Here is a 19988-nt window from a genome sequence, read left to right on the forward strand (position 1 = left end):
TTGAGATAGCCCCAGTCCTCAGTCTTGCTAGAAATAAAGGGCAGAGAAAAGGGAAACAAGAGGACAGGAAAGAAAGGCAAAAGGTCAATTGCAACAGAATGGGGGAAAGTAAGGAGTCCCCATTACACTCAGGCAAACTCTTTAAAAAAAAAAAAAGAACAGAACCGTCATTAAGCTCTCTCCCCCCTTTGGCATCACTACTAAACTGTACATTAAGAGCCCGTCTCTATTGCGTGGTCAGAATCCTCTTCCTACCCCTGTAATATCACAGTCAAGTGGTTGTGCCCCTTTCCATGGTAATACAATAGCCACTGTCAGACTCTGCACTCCTCTACCCGTCACGGGTGGAGCCACTGTTGCCAGCTCACATGATTTTATGATGTCTTGTGTGATATTTGCTGTTTTACTTCCAGAGCCAGCGTCTGGAGAATCTTAGCTTTCATGTTTATAAGTGGTTAGCCTACATGGAGAAAAGCTGGGAAGTCTGAGCCAAATTAACTCAAAAGGCTCAAAAACCAGAAGGCAAATTAAAAGAAGCCAACATTTACTATCTATTAAAATCTCATGATTTAGGGGGTGGGCATAACATCATTTTTAATGTTTGGGGTTGGCAATACTGGACTCTCAAGGTGACTGACTGAGGTAAGTAAGCAATATCATCCCTTTTCATGCAGAAAAGTGAAGTGACTTGCCCAAGATCACAGATTGAGTCAGAGGGAGAACCAGGAGTAAAACCCAAAGTCTTCTGACTCCCAAACCTGTGCTCAAGCCACTAAACAGTGTTGCCTGTCATGGTAGGAAACTGTGACGTTGCCAACACTGGCTTGTGACAGTCAATGTACAACTCAGACAGGTGGGAGCTGTAAAAAAGGATAATCTATTGTCACACAAGCATCATAGTAATGGAGAAGAAGAGTGTGGTAGTTTGCCAAAGCCTACATATTTCTAATTTGGATGAGTGGGGCCATCACTCTCTATGGAAAAGATTTTATGGATTCCTTTTCCTGGTGGATATGGATATTATCGATCTGGAGGCAAAAGGGGAGGATAAACAGCAGAATTAAAGAGTTAGGAAAGACGGAACGAGGACAGAGAGAAAGAGCACAAGTATTGCTGTCCAGCTGAGCCACTGCACGCTGTTCCTTCAGTCAGTGGCCATGCCCCATACATGGAAGCCTAAACGGGCAATACTATGCCCAGCAGTTCTGACTGAGGATGCGGGGAAGGAAGGTCATTTGTGTTCATAGCAAAAGTCCTGGGAAGAAAAGGGACAAAACAATGGAGAGTAAAAACAATCCAAAGAAAGTCATCAGCTGTGGTCTATTGCGAGCCCTCTTTATAGCTTAGATTTTACTAAGGCTTTTGACACGGTTTCACATGTTGTGCTCGTAAGTGAAGTGTGGCTTAGGTGAAATTACTCAAGGACTGGAGAAGAGCAAGCATAGTACCTATCTTTAAAAAGAGGACCTTAGGAATGACAGACCAGTCAGCCTAACTTCAATACCTGGAAAGATACTGGAACAAATTATTAAATAATCAGCTCATAAGCATGTAGAGGATTATATGGAATTTTCTTCGTTGAGAGGGTTACTGGCCTAGTGAATAGTGGGGAAACAGTAGACATGATATATCTTGATTTTAATAAGCCTTTGGACACAGTTCCACATGACACTCTAAAAAGCAAAGAGGGAAATATAGTCTAGATGAAATTACTATAAGGTGGGTCCACAACTGGGTGAAAAGCTGTACTCAGTAGTTATCAACAGTTTGCTGTCAAACTGGGAAGGCATATCTTGAGGTCCCACAAGGGTCAGTCATGGGTCTGATACTAGTCAATATTTTCCTTAAAATCTTGGATAATGGAGTGGAGAGTATGCTTATACAATTTGCAGATGACACCAAGATGGGAGGGATTGCAAGCACTTTGGAGGACAGGATTAGAATTAAAAAGGACCTTGACAAATGGGAGAATTGGTCTGAATTCCACAAGACGAAATTCAGTGAAGACAAGTGCAAAGTATTTCTCTCAGGAAGGAAATATCAAATGCACAACTACATTTGTACTGCTGGAAAGGATCCAGTGGTTAGAGTGGATGATAAATTGAATATAAGTCAACAGTGTGATGCAGTTGCGAAAAAGGCTAATATCTTCCTAGGGTGTATTAACAGGAGTGTCACATGTAAAACATGGGAAGTAACTGCCCCACTCAACTTGGCACTGGTGAGCCTCAGCTGGACTATTGTATCCAGTTTTGGGCACCATACAGTTTAGAAAAGATGTGGATAAATGGGAGAGAGTCCAAAGGAGAGCCACAAAAATGAAAAAAAAAAGAAAAGAAAAAAAAAAAGGTTTAGAAAACCTGACCAATCAGGAAAAGTTAAAAAAAAACCCTGGGGAGGTACAGTCTTGAAAAAAGAAGACTGAGAAAGAACCTCCTAACAGTATTTAAATATGTCAAGGGTTGTCACAAAGAGGATGGTGATCCATTGTTCTCCACGTCCACTGAAGGTAGGACAAGAAGTAATGGGCTTATTGGCAGCAACAGAGAGTTAGGGTAGGTATTAGGAAAAACTTTCTAACTATAAGGGTAGTTAAGATCTGGAACAGGCTTCCAAGGGAGGTTATGGAATCCCCATCGTTGGAGATTTTTAAGAAGAGGTTGGACAAACCCCTGTCAAGGATGGTTTAGGTTTATTTGGTCCTGCCTCAGTGTAGGGGGCTGGACTTGATGACTTCTCAAGCTCCCTTCCAGGCCTACATTTCTATGATTCACTGAGTGGCATGGGGGCATGCATTCATACATACTCACTGTCTTCTGGTACAGGCATAACTTAGGACCTGTGGTCTTGATTTCTCCTCTCACTCAGACCTGTTTTACAGTGGTGTAACTATTAGCTTCACTGGAGTTACTTTTGATGTACACCACTATAAGATTTTGATCCTCTTCCCATTGGAGTCTGGCCAATTACTTCAATGGAGGGGTTAGGCCTTTTGTGAGGTAAGAATCAGGGTTGTGTTTCAGCAAAGAATCAGGTTTGCGTTTCAGTTGGTTCATGATGGCAAACAGCAGCAATAGAAAATGCTCAAGACACTGGTTGTTCACTTTTCTCTGTACATTCTGGCCCAGCTGCATTTTAGTTACTTTACTAATATTGGTCTAAACCCCATTTCAATGCAAGAGGCTCAGCTGGCAGAGGAACAACAATCATGATGGATCAGAGCATTCAAAAAAAAATCTAGCCTCTTGGAGCACTGTCTGCTTTGGTGCAGTGCTGGCCAGAATCAAAGAAACTTACTACTACTGTACTATCTTATGCTTTTGAGCCATATATTCAGCGGGAGTAAATCAACATAGCTGCATTGAGATGAATGGAGCTCTGCTGACTTTAAGCAGGTGATCTGGCCCTCTGAATTTGAGAACCTGAATTTGAGAATTTGAGTCAGTTTCACTTTACTCCTTTTTCCCCTTCCTGGCAGTGAAGCTGAAGGGGATCTCAAAATCTAAAGCAATATTTCCCACAACTTGAAATCTTTAATCTAGTCAGTTTCATTTTGCTGTCAGCCAGACCGAGACAAAAATGAAGATAGAGGACACCAAGAAAGGGAAGAGAAGCCAGAAAAGTAAGGGGAACAACCATCATAATGAGAGAACGCAATAGAGATCGAGAGGAAATGGCTTTGAGAGCACAGAAAGCACATAGGATAGAGGGCCCACTACCAACAAATGAAAGGAATTTTTCCGCACTGAAAGTAGTAGTATTTTTATTGGAACCTCGCAAATATCAATCTTGATCTTTTTTTTAAAAGCACAGGGCAGACATGACCCAGCTCTCGGGTTTGATGTACATCCACATCAATTCCTCTATCGGCAAAGCAGCATGAATGGTTTCAGATACATCATTCCCACTGGCTCTAGTGGGCAAAGCACCGGGACGAGATTCTAGTCCGAGTACTTGACCTGGGTTGTAGTTGCAGCTTTTGCTACTAGCTCACTGTGGGGACCTTGGAGGGTCCAACCCTCTGTGCCTCAATGTCTCCATCTCTAATACGGGGGAATGTAATTATCTATCCCTGCATACCTCTGAGATCTTCAGATGAAAAGTGCAATATAAAAGGAAAAAGTCTCGTCACCACTAGAAAAGGTTTCCCCATATAGCTATACCAGTAAACTTTCCCAGTGGAAATACAGTTTATACTGGCAAAAGAGTTGTTCTTCTTAAACCAGTTTCCCCGAACAGAATTCACCATACTGGTAGAAGACTGTTTTGCCGTATAACTGTCTACACTAGGGCTTTTGTTGACGTACATTACAGGTGCAATTTTTCACTCTCCTGATACTGCAATGCTGCCAAAACCTGTAAGTCTAGACTAGGTCTCAATTCTTTCCCATTCTCCAGTACGTTGGAAATTACTGGTTTTCTGCATGAGATTTCTCCCCTTCTTTAAGTGAGGAAAGCAAGAAGTGGAATTGTGATTAACCAAGCCTGGGCAGGTAAGGGCCCGATGGTCCTTTTATGGTGTTTTATGTTCTCCCATTCTTACTTCAAAGGAGGAGTGTCTTTTCAAATCTGCTGAGAGAGAATCAAAAACACTGAAGACATGAAAGCATTATTTAGTCTTTTCCTCTCTCCCTCTGCTTATACAGGATTGCCCTGTACAATATATCCTTCACTTCTTTGTCCAGTCCAATTTTAAAATGACTCAGTTACTAGCACTTCCACTGCTTCCTTTGGGAGACCATCCTACAGTGTGATAGATCTCACTATTAGGAACACTCTCTTGATAGCCTCATTTTCCTTTGCTTCTATGCTTACTTAAACCACTCAAAAGAATGTAGAGGCAGCAAAGAATCCTGTGGCACCTTATAGACTAACAGACGTTTTGCAGCATGAGCTTTCGTGGGTGAATACCCACTTCTTCGGATGCAAGCTTTCGTGGGTGAATACCCACGTCTTCGGATGCTTGCATCCGAAGACGTGGGTATTCACCCACGAAAGCTCATGCTGCAAAACGTCTGTTAGTCTATAAGGTGCCACAGGATTCTTTGCTGCCTCTACAGAACCAGACTAACATGGCTACCCCTCTGATTCAAAACAATGTATTTCCCATCTTTGCATTTACATCCTACCAATTCCTCTACTCTATTAGACCAGCCCCTTTTAGTCACTAAGGCAAGCTGTATGTGCCAAGTTCTTTCAATCTTGCCTCAAAACCATCCCTTGAGCCCCTGAATCTTTTTATTGTTACTTTTCTCTGCATTCCCTCTAATTCACCCATATCATTCTAGATAAAAGGTGCCCAGAAAAATCTTGTCTCACCCGTGTTGTAGAAGTTGCGCATCAGTGATCTTTTCTTAATTATTGAAAAAAGCAATCAGTTTTAATGACAAAATGAAGAGCGCTCGTATAACTTTAAATGAGGTGTCTGGACATTTTACAAATGAATAAAATGAGATTTGTAATCTGGCCAAGAAACATTTGTTATAACACGATTCATGTCACTTCAGTTCCAAAGTGAGTTTGAAGGTCTTTTAAAAAGGAAAATAAAATTCACTTGACGGTTTGACTTTCAAAGAAAAGTGAACCACTAAAGAGAGACATTCTGTGCTATATAAAACGCTGTAGCAGGAGCCACTCAGCTGCGAGGAAAAGCCCTATCTTTTAACTGTAAGTGATTTCCTTTCTGTAGGTAACTCTCAAAAGGGGTGGGAGGGATGGGAGTCAGAAGAACCACTCCCAAATGGAAACCACGCACAAAGCGTGAGTCTACTCTGCAAAGTGACACTGGAGAAATGGCATCATGGAGCCCATGGTTATCCTCTATGATTTCCAGATCAATTTTGCTCAGTTTACAAGAAAAATGACGCCCCCCCGCCCAACAACTCTCTATATTCAGCCTTGGATATGACAGTCAAGCACCTGAACTGCACATCAATCATCTAATACATCTGAGCTGAGTCAGGTTTCTTGCTGATGAAGCAGGCATATCTCAGTAAATAACCCAGCCTGACTTTCAGCACCAGCTTGAGTTTGGAAAGCTGTCTGAAAAAACATCCAAGCCTTTTTTTTTTTTAAACTTGTAAATTGAATAATTTGAGCTGGAGTCATTGAGAGAACATCCAACCCCAAGATATTGTTTCTACAGATTCACTCTTCAAAGGAGTTAATTTTCTAGGTGCACAGAGATTTTATACCTAAAATTGGTGGGAGCATTAAAAGCTACTTATTTCCTTTTAGCCTAGTTGATAAGCCTTAACACAATTACATGAGTCTATCATCCCACCTGCCACCCCCGGTTACAAGGTATTTCTTGTTGTTGCAGAAGGAGTATAGAAAGGGAATGTCTACATATGCATATTACCATGAATGCTCTTTCATCTCACAGCTAATTCACAGCAATGCTATGTCTGAACTCTAGAAATGAAGCACAGGTTAGATACACGGGCCAGTGTTCAGAGTTGTTTTCTATGTGCTCTGCTTTCAAGCCATACATGAAGTCAACTAATGGAAGAATATCCAGAGTTCTTCAGGCCTATGGCAAATATTTTCTAAACTTTGGTGTCTAAAGTTAGTTTTCTCAATCCATATTTAGGTGCCTAGATAAAAGTGGCCTTTATTCTCAGCTCTATCATCGTCCCTGCAAGCTTAGGTCCTTGGCACTGCTAAGCACAGACTGCCTTTATTTAGGTGCTTACATATGCATTTAAAACCGTAACTGTGGTGGACATCTATCAATTTGAAAATTTTGGTCTATATTGTCTTACTGTGATTTCTTCCAGAGGTGAAACAGCTAGCTGAGTTATAAAGTTTACTTGACTGACCTGGGTCAATTTTTTGTTTTAAATACTGTTTGACCACCATGCTTGTGGCTAGAGGCTCAGCACTGGGACGTGCATTTAAACACTGACAAACAAATAAATGATTGCCTTCACTGTTTATTAATTATTATTATTTGCATACTACTAACAGGAGAATTCTGACTGGATGGTGATTTTTCCCAGTTGATGTTCTCGCAAGACAAAAATCCTTCCCTCCTCCTGTTTCTATTTTTTATCCATATTAAAATGTGGTCAGTTATGAAATCAACTCAAAGGGGTGCTATTATCTTAAGAGAAAACCGCTTTGGGAATGATAGGCAATAAGCATTTAGTCTGGATTCATCGGTATGGTATTGACTCAAAACCACTGAGGGTTCCTTCACCCAGAAGTTCAGATTGAGTGATTCATTAAAAAGTCAATAGGACCACTCTTCTTTAATTAAGCAGATTAGTTAGTTAACATTTACACCACACTCATTTGTCAAAATGCAGTGTAAACACTGCCATCTTCTCTGAATAAAATCTGAAAGGAATTTTGAAACATCAAACTCACAAACTTCACTTAGTTCAGCTCCAACTAGGACCATTTTCAGTGGTGCAGATGAAAGGTGCCAGCCCTGCTCCACTGAGCAGAGAATTTCTCTTCTTGCCCATGTGGTGTATTTAGATAGTATTGTTACCATTTGTTTTGTGTGTACTGCACCTTTAAATGGAGAGAAATTCCCCTCCCAGATTTTATGAATTTCTTTTCCTGGTGAAAAAGGAAAGCGCTTTCATCTGCCAGAGTTTACAAACTAGTTAGGTACACTATTTTATTAGAAACCATTAGTCAAACTCTGCAACAGTTAGGTCTCGTGAATATACTGGGTAAATGAAAATTTGCAATGGGAAAAAAAAAACAACCCTATTCCTGTCAGATAACCAGGTAGAGACAAGCAAATATTCAATTTCCTTGCAGTAAAATAAACATTTAATTCACTTATTAACTTGTCTCTTCACAAGGTATTATCTATATATTTTATGTACTCCTGGATAGTTGCACAAAGTGAATTTCTCAATAACAGTATAAACTCTATTATAGTTATTAATATTATTATTATAATAAAGGAAGACAACTTCAGGGTATGAACTATCACTATAGGAAATCTGTAATCAAAGAGGATTCTTGGCTCAGAGTTTAGATACAAAAATAGCAGATAATGTGGGTGATGCCTGAGACTGCATAGATGTGTACATTAGCTCATTTCACTGGAACAGACTTTTTGCCTCTAGGGAAATGGGATAGGCATTCTCCTAACAACTGACTTCCCAGCATGACCTTAAGAGTGTTCTGAAACGACTACCTCATAATTCTTCTCCAAAATAGAAGCCGGATTCTCCTCTTGCTGCTATATCAGGGCTGGATTTAAGATTTTTATATTTAAAATCTCTCAGTCCTTCAACTCCATGGGCTTCCATACTGCAGGAGTGCACTGCCCAGCTTCTGCAGTATGGAAGCCCATGTAGTGGGGAGAATTTGGCTTAGGTGGGCATTTATTCTTCTCTCTGCAACCTTTGGTTGTTCCACCTGCCCGGTGCTTCCCCTCCTTCAGCGAGCAGCGGACCCAATCCTCTGAGCTTTGGATCCTACTACCAACTTTACAGCTCTCTCTCTCTGTAACAGGCCCAACCCAGACTCCGAAAGCCAGCAGTGCCCCACCATCCAGATCTTACTTCAAATCTGAATCTCTGCTTCGTGGCCTAGGCCCACCTTGGCGGTAAAGATCAATGAAGATGCACTTACTGATTTGTCTGACACACCCCATGGTAGGCCTCAATTGCATCCTCTGCATCGACATGCTTGTCACTGTTTGGCCAGCTGGTATACGTGTTGATGTTTGAGTCCTAAATTCACACACAGAACAACATCATCATCATCATGAAATCCCTTGGGTCCCATTCAAGTCTTTCAAACTCTGGATGCTAAGAGCGTGTTTAATGGCCTTGCCTGGAGGGCCTATTCTGGGCCTATTGCCTTATGTGGACAAGGGAGGAGCCTGTGGGGTTCATGCAGGTGAGAGTGGGCCTCAGTAACGATGACAGATCGAGGGGACACACTGTCAGTTTGCAGCTGAGAGAGTTTGGGATCATGGTCTGAAGCATGGAAGGTGCAAAAACCTTGAGAAAATGAAGTGGAAATTTAAAACTCCAAATGCTGGAGAGGGGGGATTTTTATACATAACAGACTTGCTTTAAACAGAAGCAGGAAAAAACCCTCACATAAATTCCAGGGGCCAAGTTTGGCTCTCGATTACCCAGGTGTAAATGGAGTTACTTTTGCTTTACACCCACATGCACAAGAGCAAAACCTGGCCTAAAACCTGTTTTCCTGTCATCTTCCCCCTTCCAAATGTTACACAAGACCACAGGGGAAGTTTCAGATAACCACCTATGGTCACCTATAATTTACCAAAGCACAAGCACCATCTTTCATGAAATCAGGACAGGTAATGAATAGTCAGTGATAGGAGCAGAAAGGAAAGGAACAAGACTTCCCCTTTTAATTACCATATTTTTGCCAGTGTCTTTTTGCTGGGCTGCCTTTATAATCTGTGCCCTTAGGATAAGCACCTCCTCTTTCCGCACTTCCAGTTCCTCATTGGCTGATTTAAGTTGGTTTAATAAGAGGGTATAACTGTCCTGGACATCACTGGATGAGTTGTTTTGGGTCACCCGGTCTACAATAGTCTTCCTCAGCTCATTCAGTTCATTTTTCAGTTTCTTGTTCTCCGATTCCAATTCTTGCCTCTGTAAAATACCAAACCATTATCTAGTTCATCCAAAGCGTCCAGCGCATTTGTACAACTGCCCTCATTTATTTCTGTTCTGCCTTTAATGTAACTCAATTACAGAAGAACACAACTAAAAAAAACCAACTAGCGCTGATATCAGGGTTGCTACCAGTCCAGCCATGTGCATCACAAAAACTATTTTTCCTGCCTCCCTTACTTCAGGTTGTACCAGGCTGTAATCAGAGACCCTTTGCGATTTACCAGTAGCTGCTACCGTGTAATTGATATCCATGACAGCCCGTTAGAACGCTCCCATTTTGCTTAAGAGAGTTAAACAAAGGAAGAGCAGATCCCACAAAGTGTCACTTTCAACCTGCATGAACATGAAGAAGTTCCTCTAGGAGACATCTGAACCCAATATTCAGATACTTCTCCCTTCCCTTCTCTTTTTAATTAAGAAATCAGCACCTGAATGGTGGTGGACAAAGTGCCAAGGATAAATTTGAATATTTGGAAAAGCCAGCCTCTGGCGACACATTTATTACCCAAAGTTAAGAGCTACAGTTTGGGGTAGTCCTTTAGTAAATTCTGTCTCTCTTTTAAAAATTAACTGCAATTTCCCTCACCCTTCAACAGTACCCCTCCATCCCCACCACCAAACCAACCAGAAACCCACCTAAGAGTTCAACGTGTTTGCTACGGGCAGTTGTAAGATTCCACCCAAGGTGGAGACACACAGTTTACACTGCTGCTTCACCATTTTAAATCTCCAGCTGGGTGAGTTACAGCGGTTTGAAAACACAGTACGATTTATTAATCTAATTTGTAGGAGCTGCCTCCACTGTGCTGTTTGCAGTTAGAGAATTTTCCTTCTCTGACTGCTGTCAGTCCACAGCATTTGACAGACAGGGTCAGAAATTCACAGGTTTTAGGCCAGGTGTTTCTCTTGAATAATGAGACTTTGTTGTACCTATTTTTGCTGAGATGGTTGCAACATTTATTATTTTATTTTTGCTAGGCAGGAAGGGGATGAGGGACAGGGGATTAAAGTTTGAAGGCTAAAGCAACCACCACTCTGCATATGCGAATTCAACAGTAACAACTTCTGGCAAGTAGCAAGTAAACTGTAGTTTAACCTGTTTACTGGTATCTAGAAAGCACCTGAAACATCTGTTTGCAAAGTTAAGGACCCCCTGAATTTGAAATCAACTAGAGGCAGCATTCTCCATTGGGTACAGCAGCAGGCTTGTGAGTCAAGACTAGGGCTGTCAAGCGATTAAAAAAATTAGTCACAATTAATCGCGCTGTTAAACAAGAATAGAATAGCATTTCTTTAAATATTTTTGATGTTTTCTACATTTTCAAATATATTGATTCAATTACAACACAGAATACAAAGTGTACAGTGCTCACTTTCTTTTTGATTAGGAATATCTGCACTGTAAAAAACAAAAGAAATAGTATTTTTCAATTCACTTAATACAAGTAATGTAGTGCAATCTCTTTATCATAGAAGTTGAACTTACAAATGTAGAATTATGTACAAAAAAACCTACATTCAAAAATAAAACAATGTAAAACTTTAGAGCCTACAAGTCCAATCAGTCCTACTTCTTGTTCAGCCAATCACTCAGACAAACAAGCAACAAAGAGTCCTGTGGCACCTTATAGACTAACAGATGTAGTCTATAAGGTGCCATAGGACTCTTTGTTGCTTTTTACAGATCCAGACTAACACGGCTACCCCTCTGATATCAGACAAACAACTTTGTTTACATTTGCAGGAGATAATGCTGCCCGCTTCTTGTTTACAATGTCACCTGAAAGTGAGAATAGGCATTCGCATGGCACTGTTGTAGCCTGCATCACAAGATATTTACATGCCAGATGCGCTAATGCTTCAACCACTATTCCAGAGGACATGCGTCCATGCTGATGATAGATTCTGCTCGATAATGATCCAAAGCAGTGCAAGCTGATGCAGATCACTTTCATCACCTGAGTCTGATTCCACCAGCAGAAGGTTGATATTCTTTTTTTGTAGTTCGGGTTCTGTAGTTTCTGTGTCGATGTGTTGCTCTTTTAAGACTTCTAAAAGCATGCTCCACACCTCGTCCCTCTTAGATTCTTGAAGGCACTTTAGATTCTTAGAGCTTGGGTCAAGTGCTGAAGCTATCTTTAGAAATCTCACATTGGTACCTTCTTTGTGTTTTGCCAAATCTGCAGTGAAAGTGTTCTTAAAACGAATAACATGTGTTGGGTCACCTTCCGAGATGAAATATATGGCAGAATGCAGGTAGAGCAGGAGACATACAATTTCCCCCCAAGGAGTTCTGTCACAAACTAAATTAACACTTTTTTTTTTTTAATGAGCATCATCAGCATGTACACATGCCCTCTGGAATGGTGGCCGAAGCATGAAGGGTCATACGAATGTTTAACATATCTGCCAAGTAAATACCTGGCAACACAAGCTACAAAAGTGCCATGCGAACCCCTGTTCTCACTTTCAGGTGACACTGTAAATAAGAAACGGGCAGCATTTTCTTCCGTAAATGTAAACAAACGTTTTTCTTAGCAATCTGCTGAATGGTCTTGTAGACTCCAAAGTTTTACATTGTTTTGTGTTTGAGTGCAGTTATGTAACAAAAAAAAAATCTGTATCTGTAAATTGCACTTTCACGATAAAGAGCTTGCACTTCAGTACTTGTATGAGGTGAACTGAATAATACTATTTCTTTTGTTTATCATTTTTATAGTGCAAATATTTGTAACAAAAATATAAAGTGAGCACTGTACACTTTGTATTGTGTATTCTAATTGAAATCAATATATTTGAAAATGTAAAAAACATTAAAAAATATTTAATACATTTCAATTGGTATTCTATTGTTTAACAGTGCAATTAAAACTGTAATTAATCATGATTTTTTTTGAGTTAATTGTGATGAAATCAACAGCCCTAGTCAGGACTCTTAGGTTCTAATCGCGACTTTGAGCTTCACTTGGTGAATGCGGGCAAGTATCTTAACTTCTCTGTGCCTCAGTTTCCTCAGCTGTAAAATTATGTGTATCACCTAGTGACCCCCAAAACGCCAGTCATAACCAGGTTCCTATCATGCTTGGTACAAATGCATCTCCAAGGGTTACATGTGCTGAAGATGCTTTGGTCAAAATAGAAACTGGGATTCCCACGCCCACATCCACTATACATATGTGTAATAACCAGCAGTTTGGGAAGAAAGGACAGACAGGGAAATGTATCTCTCATGTTATCTTTCCATTTCCTTCTTGGTTGAACATAACTCGCTACACATCCAGCAGGTGATGCAGCTTATCCATAGTGTTCCTTCTGAGTGGTTTCAGGCACAGTATGATCTTCAAGCTGACATGAAAATCTCTTTCGGTACAAGCAGTATGTGTGATTTGACAAGCATCTCTCCCGCATTCCGTAAGGCTCCTGCCTTTTCTTTCCCTTCTTTACTAATGCCATTGTTAGCGGAACAGTTAGCAGCATCTAAGACAATTTGGAATAACAATTTCTACCAACAGGTTCAAAGAGGTTTATTAAATTACTTTCCACAGAGTGGCAAAGTGACTTGCCCACAGTAGTAGGGAGAGCTAGTATCAGAATTTGGGATTAAAATTCAGAGAGATCAGGCTCCTCATACTGCACTTAGGCAATGTCTTCACTAGCACTTTTGTTGGCAAAACTTTTGTCGGCCAGGGGTGTGAAAAAACACACCCCGGACCAACGTATGTTTCACTGACAAGTGCGCCAGTGGGGACAACGCTATGTCAGTGGGAGACGCTCTCCTGCTGACATAGCTAATATTGATCTTTGGGGGTGGTTTAATTATGCTGATGGGAACCCTTTCTCCAACTACATACTCTGATAAGTCCATGGATCCATTCAAAGGATTACACAGGGAGAGAAAATTTCCTTTGAATGAATCAGTCCTTGTATCAGAATGTGCAATAGGAGCAGAGATTTCTGACTTGTTTGTAAGTATTGCAGATGCAAACCTGGTTCCCACACCTAATCTAATACATCAAAATAACCCCGAGCCTCTAGAAAGGCATTTCAATAGCAGAGTTGGGTAAAGTCCAACCTCTAAAAGTCCTGGAATCTGAAGCAGAAATTAGCATTGGTGGTGGTCAGTAATCTGTCCTTTCCTCTATTTCTTATATTTGTTAGAAAAATCTCTACAATGCTCTGTTAATATTTCAAGTTCCAGGGAGAAAACAAACATCCCAGCTAATTAAACCAATGGAAAGTATGCATTGTGTTCTACTAGGAGCAAAAAATCACCCCAAGGACTCCTCAGTGCTTCCACTCCTACCCCACTTTTCCAGACAGAAGAAGAAATCCAGAAGATTGATAACTATGACTGGGCAAACAAAAAAGTGCTTAAGTGGCATTCTGCATGTCTGAATCTCTACAGGAAATTACACGACCAACCCTATATGTCTGCTTGACTTTATTTCACCCTGCTGTCCTGCCATCACAATGCCTTGCAGCACAAGTTCGGTCAGTGTCTGTACCAAACTCCTTATAAATCTATTTAATATTACACATACATGCATGCCCATGATAAATACGTTATTTCCATTTGCATTGTGAATCTATCAAATTTCTCTAGGAGTAAGTGCAATAAAACAAAATAATAATTAGCTAAATTCATGTGTTCAAAAAACCCTCTGTGATGGATACACTAGGACAGGGATGGGCAAACTTTTTGGCCTGATGCTGCAGGGGAGGGGGGACAGCAGAGGAGGGGCTGGGGGCTAGCTTCCCCGGCCGGGAGCTCAAGGGTCGGGCAGGAGGATCCTGTGGGCCGAATATGGCCCACGGGCTGCAGTTTGCGCACCTCTGCACTAGGACTTTGCCCACTCAACCCCCACTCCTCGGAAAGAGCCTGAGGGAGAAATTCAGCTCTGTGCAAAGGACCAGCACAAATCCTATGCAGCTTAAGTCTTCAAAATAGGGCTTAAGTGGTGCTTAGGACTTGTGCTGGCCCTTGCCCAGGACTGAATTTACTTGAGTGAACATGCCTTGTAATGTGCCTGAAGATCAAGCCCAGGCTCTGTTAGTGTGAGGAGAAGAAGCAGCTAATTCTAGAGTCCAGTCTCTTCCACTGACAAATGACACCTATACAAATAACTCTGCCAATAAAATCTGGGGACAGTCAAGTAGAAATCCAGCTGATCTCGGCTGAGGAATGACACCGTCTGTAAATTACACAAGACTCAAACTGTAAAGGGCTTTACAGGTCAAAAATCAACATCCTGAATTGGACCTGCCAGCGAATTAGAAGCCAATGTAAACTCTGCTTCATGGTATAATGTGATTCCTGTATGAAATATTACTGAGTAAATAGTGGGCAACAGCATTCTGCACCAGGTTGTTTCCTAGTTGTCTTCTCTGCTACCACCCTGTCCAGATGAAGTGCTCTGCAATAATCCAATCTGGAGGGGACCAAAGCCTGGATAAAGGTTGCAAGATTGCATGCAAAGGGAACAATCACAATCTCTTTGCTAAGTGAAGATGAAAAAAGCAACTCTTGGCTATTGCTACTATACAGACATCCAGAAATAAATATACAACCAACATTGCGAACCTGGGTTATCAAAAAAGACAAACCTCAAATAGGCAGATAATCACTGGTGCCATTTCTTCTGGTGCTCTCTCTCTCAACCACCAGAATGACATCAATCTCATTCAGACTGAACCCTCCACCAGCTAGCTGTCTCCATGTCCCGATTTCAGCTAGACATTGGTAAAACTGAGTGAATGAGTTGTCAGTCTGACAACACACATGTGGAGCGGAGTGTCAACAGCATACTGATGACTCTCCCAAACTTCTCACTGTCTTCCCGAGCTGTTTCGCATTCACCGAACGGAGGGGAGAGTGAAGCCCACAATATGGATGAACAGTGGTCCTGGCTCCCCAAGAGAGAGAAAAGAATGAAGACACTCATGTACAACTCCAACCTATCTCTGCCCTGGTTTGCAAGTGGGTCAACGAAAGCTCAAGATCAAGGTTATCGAAGGCTGCTGTTAGATCTAAAAAGAATCAGCACAGACACCTGATCTATGTCCATCACTGAAGGTAGACGGTCAACTAATGAAACCAGCCCAAGGGCAAAGCCCAGGGTGTAAAGGATCAGGGAATACACTCGACTCTAAAAGGTGCCAGAGCTGCCCTGCTGCAACCTTCTGAATAATCTTTCCAGCGCAAAGCAACTCGGCAATAACTGGCAAGAAGCATGTGATTTATGAACTAGGTATTAAAGGACCTGGGGGTGTAGGGTTTAGTAGGACAGTAGAACCAAAAGTGATATGGTTCTTCCTTGCTGTAGTTTGGCTGAACAAGTCTATTTGCAAAAAAGTGTTATGGTTCTTCCCCACGTTAGTTTAGCTGTCTGGGAGTGGTTGCAAGAGAAAACATTTTCCTCCCCCCCCTTACTTTAAATGAGGAATGAGAAAGAGACATGGCCTCTGAGGAGGTGGGTACTAAAAATATAGTCCAGATATTCATTCTGAATGAAAACAGTTTGCCAGTGATGTAATAATGCTCATCTTTTTTCCATGCTGTGTTGTAGTCGTGCTGGTCCCAGGATATTAGCAAGACAAGGTGAGTGAGGTAATCTCTTTTACTGGACACAACTTCTTATGGTGAAAGAGACCAGCTTTCAACTTACACTGAAGAGCGCTGTGTAAGCTTGTCTCTCTCACCAACACAAGTCGGTTCAATAAAAGATATGACCTCACCCACCTTGTCTCTCTAATATTTTTTCCACTCTTTCTGATCCCTGAAAGAGAAATTCCTCCAACAGATGCACATTAACGATTTATGCACGAGTTTCAGACATCTCAGGCATTAATCATAAGCCTAAGAAGGCAGGAAAAAAGTCTCCTTAAAACGAAGACTTTTTAAACCTCAAACTGGCATAAAGGAAAAGTAAATCAAATTATGCGGAAAGAGAGACTATAAATATTTGAGAAATAAATTTATGGGGGAAAACCACTAGAGGAGAGAAAGAGCATAGCTCTGTTACAACATGGCACCAGCTGCCGAGGGGATGCGACGGGAAAGTAGCACTCAGAACCAGTTACGAGTAATGCTTTCTTTGCAAACAGAGCTCTTTTTAGCAGAGAAGATGTGTGCTACATGCAAAGTTGGGTAAAATGTCAGTGACCTACATTTTTGTTTCTCCAGCTCTTTCAATTTGGAGCTGGTTGCTCCCAGGTCACCCACCTATGGGAATAAGTAGTACTTTTGCTGCAGGAGTTTATGCTTCCTGTCACGATTTGGTATAAAACTGTTGCTTCTTGCTTTTAGCAGGAACTGTAGCTCTTTTTAGACAGAAATGTTACCAATGTATTAAGTGACTGAGATGTTACAAAGCTTGACAGCACAGGGTAGAAGTGTTAGACACAAATTATGACTTTGTAAAATGGGGCGAATGTTTGCTAGTCTTAGGTCAATTCTCAAACTATGGCTCAGAGAATCAGTGGTCCGTGGACTCCTTCCTTATTGGTCTGCATATATCAAGAAGCAAGAAGTAGAGGATTAGGATGTTGGGAGAATAGGTGGGTCCAGGAGAGGCTTTCTTTTTAAATTATCAGATCCACAGAATTGAAAAGATAGAGAATGATTTTCATAGGTAAAAGCTGCTCCATACAGTTGCCAGCTCACATTTCCATGTTGCTAACCACACAGTGTTTTCCTTTATGGAAACAGAAAAGCAGCAATTGCGTAACATCAATACCAAAACAAGGTTCTAAGGAGCTGCATTTTATTCAGAAGTACGTTGGTTTTAGACTAAACCTTAATATTTTTTTTTAAACTAGCGTTACTATCCATACAAACAAAACTGCATTAAAAGACAGTTATTAAGGTTACCGTGGGAAGAAACTCTGAAGTTAGAAATTTACAAAATTAAGGTTGCCCACTTGCAACCTGTGCTTGAGTTAAAACAACAGGAGTTTGCAACCTCATGTTAGTTTTGTGACCCCCAAAACAATGGGAGAGATTGACACAGCTTGAACCTGCAAAGTTTGTCCACCTCTAGTTGCAATTTTATTTTGCGATAATAGCTCAGGTGACTTAAAACTGTTATAGGTGTATTTAACCAACAACAGTTGGAAGAACTCTGGGGCAGGGATTTGAGATGCCGGTCATACTTCCATCTTGAACTTTGAGGAGATACTAATAAAGTATAGTAGGTATCTACTGACAACACACTATGTCCAGAGAGTGTAAATGCAGCCCCATTGCTTTAGTCACTGAAAATTGGGCTGGACAAAGCACCAGAGAATGGTACTGTAGGCAGTTGTGTTTATAAAGGGGATAGACAATAGATCTTTTCCACCTCTAATTTCTGTTTCTCTGCTTGAACCTGGGGAGATAATGCAAATGGTACAAATGGGTACTATGTGGTCTCTGTAGCTTAGTGTGTGACCGTCTATGCTTGGTTAATAAACACTTTCTCAGATCTCCTGAGAGTCTTTCCATGTTTGTCCAGGAACTAGGGAGAGGAGAAGGATCCAAAATTTGTTTCTGAATTTGTTTTTGGCATCTCCAAGGATTAACTAGCTGAGCAAGGTACACTAAGGAAGAGTTGTACTGAAAATGAGTTTGCACGACAGTCAAAACATGCATAAGCACTCCAACACAAACATAGGGTCTGTCTACACCACGGGATTATTCCGATTTTACAGAAACCGGTTTTTGGAAACAGACTGTATAAAGTTGAGTGCACGCGGCCACACTAAGCACATTAATTCGGCGGTGTGCGACCATGTACCGAGGCTAGCGTCGATTTCCGGAGCGTTGCACTGTGGGTAGCTATCCCATAGCTCCCGCAGTCTCCCCTGCCCATTGGAATTCTGGGTTGAGATCCCAATGCATGATGGGTCAAAAACAGTGCCACGGGTGATTCTGGGTAAATGTCATCAGTCAATCCTCCCTCCGTGAAAGCAATGGCAGACAATCATCTCGCGCCCTTTTCCCTGGATGGCCTGGGCAGACGCCATAGCACGGCAGCCATGGAGCCTGTTCAACCTTTTTTCACTGTCACCGTATGTCTACTGGATGCTGCTGACAGACGCGGTACTGCAGTGCTACACAGCAGCATCCCCTTGCCTTTTGCAAGTTAGCAAAGACGGTTACCAGCCCTACTGTACCGTCTGCTGCTTTGCAAGGTGGCAATGACGGTTACCGGTCACACTGTACCGTCTGCTGCTGTCATGGGTGCTCCTGGCTGGCCTCGGTGAGGTCGGTCGGGGGTGCATGGACAAAAATAGGAATGACTCCCCAGGTCATTCTCTTCTTTAAGTTTTGTCTAATGGAGAGTCAGTCCTGCCTAGAATATCAGGCAAGCCTACTAAAGAACCAGAGACACAAACGGATGCTCTGGGTCAGAGCCACAGACATCCCGCAGAAATGATGAGCTGCATGCCATTCTAGGGGGTGCCCCTGCAACACCACCACCCATTGCTTCCCTCCTTCCCCACTCCTCCTGGGCTACCGTGGCAGTTATTCCCCGATTTGTGTGATAAAGTAATAAAGAATGCATGAATAAGAAACAGCACTGACTTTATTGCCTCTGCAAGCAGATATCAAAGTGGGGAGGGGAGGGCAGCCTCCAGCTGCTATGATATTCCAGGCAGGAGTGAATCTCCATTAGACAAAGCTTAAAGAAGAGAATGACTTGGGAGTCATTCCCATTTTTGCCCAGGCGCCCCTGGCCGACCTCACCGAGGCCAGCCAGGAGCACTCACGGGACGACGATGATGAATACCAGTCCTACTGTACTGTCTGCCGTCTGCAAGGGAAGGGAAGGGAAGGGGATGCTGCTGTGTAGCGCTGCAGCACCACGTCTGCCAGCAGCATCCAGTAGACATATGGTGACATTGAAAAAAGGCGAGAAAGGATTTTTTCCCCTTTGCTTTCACGGAGGGAGGGAAGGGGGGGGGCACAATGACATATACCCTGAACCACCCATGACAATGTTTTTGACCCTTCAGGCTTTGGGAGCTCAGCCAAGAATTCAAATGTTTTTTGGAGAGTGCGGGAACTGTGGGATAGCTACAGTTGTCAGTCGTCCCTTCCTCCGTGAGCATCCATTTGATTCTTTGGCTTTCTGGTACGCTTGTCTCAGCTCCTTAAGTTTCAGCGCTGTGTTGAGTCCCTGTTGTGACCTCTGTCTATCATAGCCTTGGAGATTTTTTTCAAATGTTTTGGTATTTCATCTATGGGAACGGAGTTCTGATAGAACAGATTCATCTCCCCATACAGAGATCAGATTCAGTATCTCCCGTACGGTCCATGCTGGAGCTCTTTTTTGATTCTGAGACTGCATGGTCACCTGTGCTGATCAGCGCTCCATG

The 19988-nt window shown here is 42.0% G+C and overlaps 1 protein-coding gene across 2 annotated transcripts in view; it reads right to left on the minus strand.

Annotated features, from left to right (window-relative positions):
- Window positions 1–19988, minus strand: part of MYO5B (myosin VB) — a 353047-nt gene that overhangs the window by 27604 nt on the left and 305455 nt on the right. For both annotated transcript variants that reach the window (XM_045022478.1, XM_045022477.1), the window contains exons 28-29: window positions 9366–9605; window positions 8602–8702 (exon numbers count right to left, since the gene is read on the minus strand). In XM_045022478.1, coding sequence (XP_044878413.1) covers window positions 8602–8702; window positions 9366–9605 — 341 coding nt within the window. The remainder of the gene's footprint in view (window positions 1–8601; window positions 8703–9365; window positions 9606–19988) is intronic.

The sequence above is a fragment of the Mauremys mutica genome, chromosome 6 (genome assembly GCF_020497125.1).
Source record: "Mauremys mutica isolate MM-2020 ecotype Southern chromosome 6, ASM2049712v1, whole genome shotgun sequence".
NCBI classification, from domain to species: domain Eukaryota; kingdom Metazoa; phylum Chordata; order Testudines; family Geoemydidae; genus Mauremys; species Mauremys mutica.